Below are 5,942 nucleotides of genomic sequence, written 5' to 3' on the forward strand. Positions count from 1 at the left end.
GTTTGTTTGTTCCCAGTTTAAACAAACTGAAATGATTGCCTAATGTCAAGTTGTTGTAGTAGCAGCAGTAAATTGTTTACCTATATAATCGAACATTTGTGTTAGTTAATCATTTCACTGTTCTGTCCTCTTTTTAGGAGAATCTCAGTTATTTTTATCATGGGGCGAACCTTAAATCAATGTGTGGCTGGCTGCATTGGCGCCTGTTGGCCTGTAGAGGGCAGTCTACAGCTTCACGTTGCGCCGGAACACGATGCAATCACGTGACTGTAGGCGGAAGTAAATAAACTGCTTTCCCGCGCAGTCAAATAACTACAAGCTAGGTGTTTGTGGAAAATCCGACACAATGGACGAGCTTTATTTGGATAATATTGACGAATATGTCAACGATCACAACAAAATAGTGAGGATATTTTAAATTTGTGACGTGTTCCGTCATATTTAATGTTGGATTTTAGCTTTCGAATTGTGCAAACATGTAGCCGCGGAATTACGTTGAATAATATAACAGTTAAATGTCGTATAGCTTTCAAAACAAAAGACTTCCTTTTTCTATGGGAGTTAATTGTACAGCATGGAAGGTTTAAGTCGTCTAACTCATTCGGCTTTAATTTTACAGTATAAATTTCGCTAACAGTCGACAGTTTTTTTTTTCTAACGGTTGAGTTGTTTCACTGAATGCATTGAAACCCCAACAGCTACTTTAGAACAAGACTCAACAGCAGATAGCTATACAATATAACGGTTAAATAAACTGTTTTTCACAGCTTCTTATCTAAACACAAAGTAATCATATATTTTCATATTTCTCAGGTAACCTATAAGTGGCTCAGTCTGACTCTCGGAGTCCATGTTAACACAGCTAAACAGTAAGTAATGCTGGTTTTCTCAAGGAGAGAAAGAAGTATTGAAAAACATTACTGTGTCTGTCTTCATCTTCCTCAGGGATCAACAAATTTGATTTCTAGCAATAAATCCCCCATCTGATCAGGAACTGCAAATTCATGTGAATACTAAAGACAAAAATATACATGGTATAATCAATACTAAATGTTATAGTTTTATAACTTGTGCTTTTAGTTATTACCGGGGGGGGGGGGGGGGGGTGTTATCTGATAACTATTTTTGTATCGAGTTAAACTCTAAAGCGTTTTTAAAAGGGAGATTTTATTTTATTTTAAAAAGGAGATTCTTAGTTTTGTTCATAAGGTTTGACTTTTTTCCAGAAAATTACAGGAAAAAGCTTATTACACCACGCAGAATAACAGGAAATGTTAACTTCTAGTTATTGATCTCATCATTTTTCAATCCCACCATAATTATGTACTTTTGGGTTAATAAATTTGGTTAAAATGGGAAAAAATGGAATTCAGAAATGGAAAAGGAGGGATTGGGAAAATAATAAAACATATTCATATGTCTTGAGTTAAATGCATGTAAAATGTGTTTTCAGGATGCTTTACCATTACTTGGAGCACAAGAGGAAGGAGAGCTCACCTCAGCTCCACGCCACATACCTTGTGTCTGGGAAACTTGAGGACAAAGGTCAAATGGTGAGTAACAGGAGTTCCTCTGACTCTCACATCATCTTTTTTTAAAACAGAAAACGTCAAGTTGATTTTATTTTATGATATTTTTAGTGTCACAAGGTGTCTGTTGTCAGAGAAGACCAATTGGAAGGTAAATATCCCATCCTTGTTTTCTTGTAGTTTCAGTCCTAAGTAGTCTTTACAAAGTTTATTACAGTTGACTAAAACTAACGAAATAACAAACAATCAATTTACGTCAGCAGTGTGCAAATTATGGCACTTTTTAGTAGCGACATTTACACTAGTCTGCAAAATGGAGACAGCAAAAATGTCAGTTGGTTCAACAGTAATTGAATAATTTTTTTTGAAAGTGGTGTCTTGTGTTTAATGTTCATTAACCAATTGATGTATACATAATCATAATACAATAGTTTGGAAATTTTTAGTTGCAAAATTTAAAAAGGTCAAAGTGTGAAACCTAAACAATATTTAATCAATAAAAACAACAACAAAATAAAACACAATTCTTTTTAATTGCAATTTTCACTAATAAAGCACAAAAGAAACCAAAATTTGTCTTTAAAATTTGTTTTCTTCTGCAGATTTCAAATCCAAAATGAGTTTGATAGTGAGCGTTCATGTCTACAGCGTCCAGAAAGCTTTGCTCAAAGACAGCGGCCCCCTCTACAGCGTCGACTACGATGTCATTAAAGACAACCTGAATAATTGCAGCAGGTTTTAAGATTTATTAATAAAAAATATGCTGGTTTTAATGCATTTAGCTGATAAAAACTGTTTGGCTTCCTGTAGATACAGCGCGATCCGATGTGCCGGAGCGGTGCCCATGTCTGCAGCGGAGCTGCAGCAGGTCCAGGAAATCCAGCGAGCTCCTTCATCGGCGCCTGAAAATAAAAAGTCCGCCATGAACGGAGACGCCAACATTGCCTCCAAACCATCAAGCAAGCCGCAGAAAGGCATCATGGGAATGTTTGCAAATAAATCTGCACCCAAAAATCAGGATAACAGCAAAGAAGTCAAGCCTGAACCCAAAGAAGAATCTCCTGTGGTAGGAGTTTTTGTTGTTGGGCATAGTTGGTTGTTATTACAGAAAAGTAGAGATTTAGATTTCTGTTTTGTCTTTTAGCCAGAGGCTCCAAAAACCAAACCAGCAGCGAAGTCCAGTCTGATGGCCAACTTCTTTGGAAGTGAGTTACAGTATATTATTATTAAAATGCAGGAATCATCTGTAGTCTGGAAAGTTTTTTCATTTAACGTCTTAAGCCTTGATAAATTGATTTGATCAATTAATTGTATTTTTTATTTTTGAAGATTTAACTTTTGGAGAATCTGGGTTTTTATTTTTACCAACACACTTTTTGGGTTTCCATAATTCAAAGTTATGTTATCACACCAAAGAACTACCATCTTGTTTCACAACCGTGTTTTGCAGCTTGGTCTTTAAAGTCAGGTCAACTCACAGAAGGGATGGTACAAATAGCGTTGTTTTGTTCCACAATTGCCACTGCTTGATGAGTGTAAGGGATTAGCATTGTGTGATGTACAAAAGCATATCATACTTTATTGGAAAGCTACGATTCTCGAGATTCCAATGATTTATGCCAATCACTGATACAATCACAAATGTAGACACTGTAAACACTTTTGTCAAGCCACTTGGAAATGCAAAATAATGTCTAACTCATCGTTCAAAACCTCGTATTATTGACAGGACAGAAGCACTGTAAAAACTGTATTTTCTGCATCCAGAAGAGTCCAATTAATGTACTAAATTAAAATAATTAGTCCACAGCAAGTCTTATATCTGCAATCCAACAAAATCTGCTGCTGAAAACTTTTCAAATTTCTTTCAGATGTGTCCATTTCTGACCATTTCTTTGTAGCATCTATAAGCAGGATTTTTTGGGAGGGTAAAAATTGCAGGAAATTTAAGGGATTATGGTATTACTTCAAAGTTATTGACTTAATGGATTGTATTATTACTAGGATTGACCTAAATTTATATGGTTTTATGATTGGATTGATTGTTTTTCTGTACATAAACCAAATACCTGTCATCTTGTAATGCACTGAGATTATATATTTGTTCTGAATTGGAGTTGTAGAAATAAACAGAATTGATTTGTCACCTCCAGAAAAACCAGAGAAACCTGTGGAGAAGCAGCAGGAGGCTCAGTTGGCCATCGCATCAGAGCAGCAGCATCAGAGAACGACAGCGGAGGAACCTGCAGCCGTGCAGCTGCACAAAGAAACCAAAGCAGACTCCAGGAGGTTTGTCTTCACAGCCATAAATGTATATTTTTAATTATGAATTAAAGTGTGGCTGCAGTATGTATTAAAATATAAATGTTTTGAATTTGTTTTTAACAAAAAAGCAAATCAAAGCGAATGGAAGAGTCTGATAGCGAGGAGGAGAAAATGGAGAAAAAGAAGAGGCGAAGGATCAAGAAACCACAACCAGACAGCAGCGATGAAGACGGTCAGTTTTTTACTTCTACTTTCTTTAATTCTGATATTTGATGAGGGGAAGAGAAAAATCTTCATATTTACAATTTCTTAAAGTCTATGTTCATATTTAAAACTCTGATGAATTAATTTTAATTGGAAAGGTTGACATCACCTGTCAGATTTATCTAGAAAACTGTCTGAAGTTCATCTCTTTTTTTTTTTACCAGTTATTCCAGATTCTCCACCTCAGATGAAAACAAGCGAGCCGAGTCCTAAAAAGGAGCCTGAGACTGTCCATCATTCACATGTGAGTGAACAGAATCAGGTCATTCATGTAGCAACAAATACATTTTTCTGATGGACCTGGATTGTTTCCTGTTGCATTCAGACGAGCTCTGGAACCAAAATAAGGAGGAGGAGAAAAGTCCTGAAGTCACGTACCTTTACGGATGAGGAAGGATGCATTGGTAGGAACAAAATTATGAAATTAAATTTGATCTTTTTTACTTTTCTTAACATCCTTTGATTTTTACCTGTACATCCATCAGTTCATCCATTCATTTATCAATCCTTCCATTAATCTTTATGTCTTCTTGGCCAACAGTTCAGTGTTTTTCAGTCAAATGACTGTATTATTGTTGCTTTGTTAAGATAATTTACACATCTTCCTAGTTCAAGAAATAAATCCATAAACAAGATATTTGCCCTTTTAGTCTGAAACATTTTTATTAGGGATAATAACTATACATTCATCTCCCACTCTGTTCTTTTTTAACACAGTAACAGAAAAAGATTACGTGAGCGAATCTTACTCTGAGACAGAGGATGACTTTCAGAGCACCAAACAAGCTCCACGTAACAACAATAAAGCAAAGCCAACGTCGAGCAGCAAAGACGACGACAAAAAGACTCAGAAGAAATCATCAGCAAGCTCAAATAAAGGAAGTAAACAAGCTTCCATTATGGGATTCTTCCAAAAGAAATGAGACATTTCTGTTGGCTCTGAGGAACAACACCGAACTGTTGGCAGACATCCTACGAAGACGTTTAGATAAACTGAATGAGTTCACTTAAACGGACATAGTTGAATGGCAGAAAAACACGTCTCAAATGGACTTGAGCCTTTAAACATGTTTAATTCAGGAAGATCAAGTTTTTATGACACTTTGCTGATTAATTCAATAAACATGGAAATTAAACAAAGTGTGTTTTTATGTGATTAAAGGGGAAGGCTTCTGTGATTATTGTGAACAAAAAAAAGTTACAAAACAAACTGATAATATTGGGCCATAACAAGTCTAGCTAATAAATGTTTGTGTGTTTTTAGCAAATGGAACCAAATTGCATTGAAGGTTTGGAGTTTCTAATGCGTTACTTTACATTACTGTTCTAAAATAAGTAGCGCTGAAATGATTGATCGGATAAATTGTGATGAGTCAATTATTGAAATGATTGTCAACTGATTTAGTAATCAGTAACTGGAGTATACAGACTCAAAAGGACAATTTACTAAAAAAAAAAAAACATTCAAAGAAGTAATAAAGTGAAAACTGCATAAAAATATGCATTTTGAATTTAAACAATCTAATTAAAGCGCTTTATACTTTACACAATTGGTCATGTTGTGCTTTACCACCACAACAAACAATTTAATTGGGGTTTTATTAAATATGTCATCATTGTGACTAGCTTAATTTATTGTTTGTGAAACGTCCGCCTGAAATAAATGTGTGCGAAAACATCCTTGCTGATGCTCTCGATCCATCGAGATACAATGTCTAACATCTTATTTCAGAGGAAGATAGTAGGAGCAATTGAAACTAATGAAGAATTTTTGTTAAAAAAATGGTTTGTTGCTTTCCAGTGGCCATACATACCTTGTTTTGTTTCAAACTTATGTAGACGGTTTTATATTGTTTAGGTTTAAGGCAGGCTTGGAGTACTAAA

The 5,942-nt window shown here is 35.2% G+C and overlaps 1 protein-coding gene across 2 annotated transcripts; it reads left to right on the plus strand.

Moving 5' to 3' along the window:
• Positions 1–259: 259 nt before the first annotated feature.
• Positions 260–5,198, plus strand: pold3 (polymerase (DNA-directed), delta 3, accessory subunit). 2 transcript variants are annotated; one of them, XM_032566594.1, is made up of 12 exons: positions 260–403; positions 814–869; positions 1,454–1,553; positions 1,641–1,680; positions 2,132–2,264; positions 2,340–2,595; positions 2,674–2,734; positions 3,677–3,818; positions 3,923–4,026; positions 4,223–4,302; positions 4,384–4,462; positions 4,776–5,198. In XM_032566594.1, exons 1-12 carry the CDS (start codon positions 347–349, stop codon positions 4,979–4,981), a joined length of 1,314 nt encoding a protein of 437 aa, XP_032422485.1. In that variant the 5' UTR covers positions 260–346; the 3' UTR covers positions 4,982–5,198. The 2 variants fall into 2 exon arrangements, with proteins under 2 accessions (XP_032422485.1, XP_032422487.1); XM_032566596.1 differs by having other exon boundaries at positions 3,683–3,818.
• Positions 5,199–5,942: the final 744 nt, after the last annotated feature.

This window comes from Xiphophorus hellerii, chromosome 6 (genome assembly GCF_003331165.1).
Source record: "Xiphophorus hellerii strain 12219 chromosome 6, Xiphophorus_hellerii-4.1, whole genome shotgun sequence".
Lineage (NCBI taxonomy): Eukaryota > Metazoa > Chordata > Actinopteri > Cyprinodontiformes > Poeciliidae > Xiphophorus > Xiphophorus hellerii.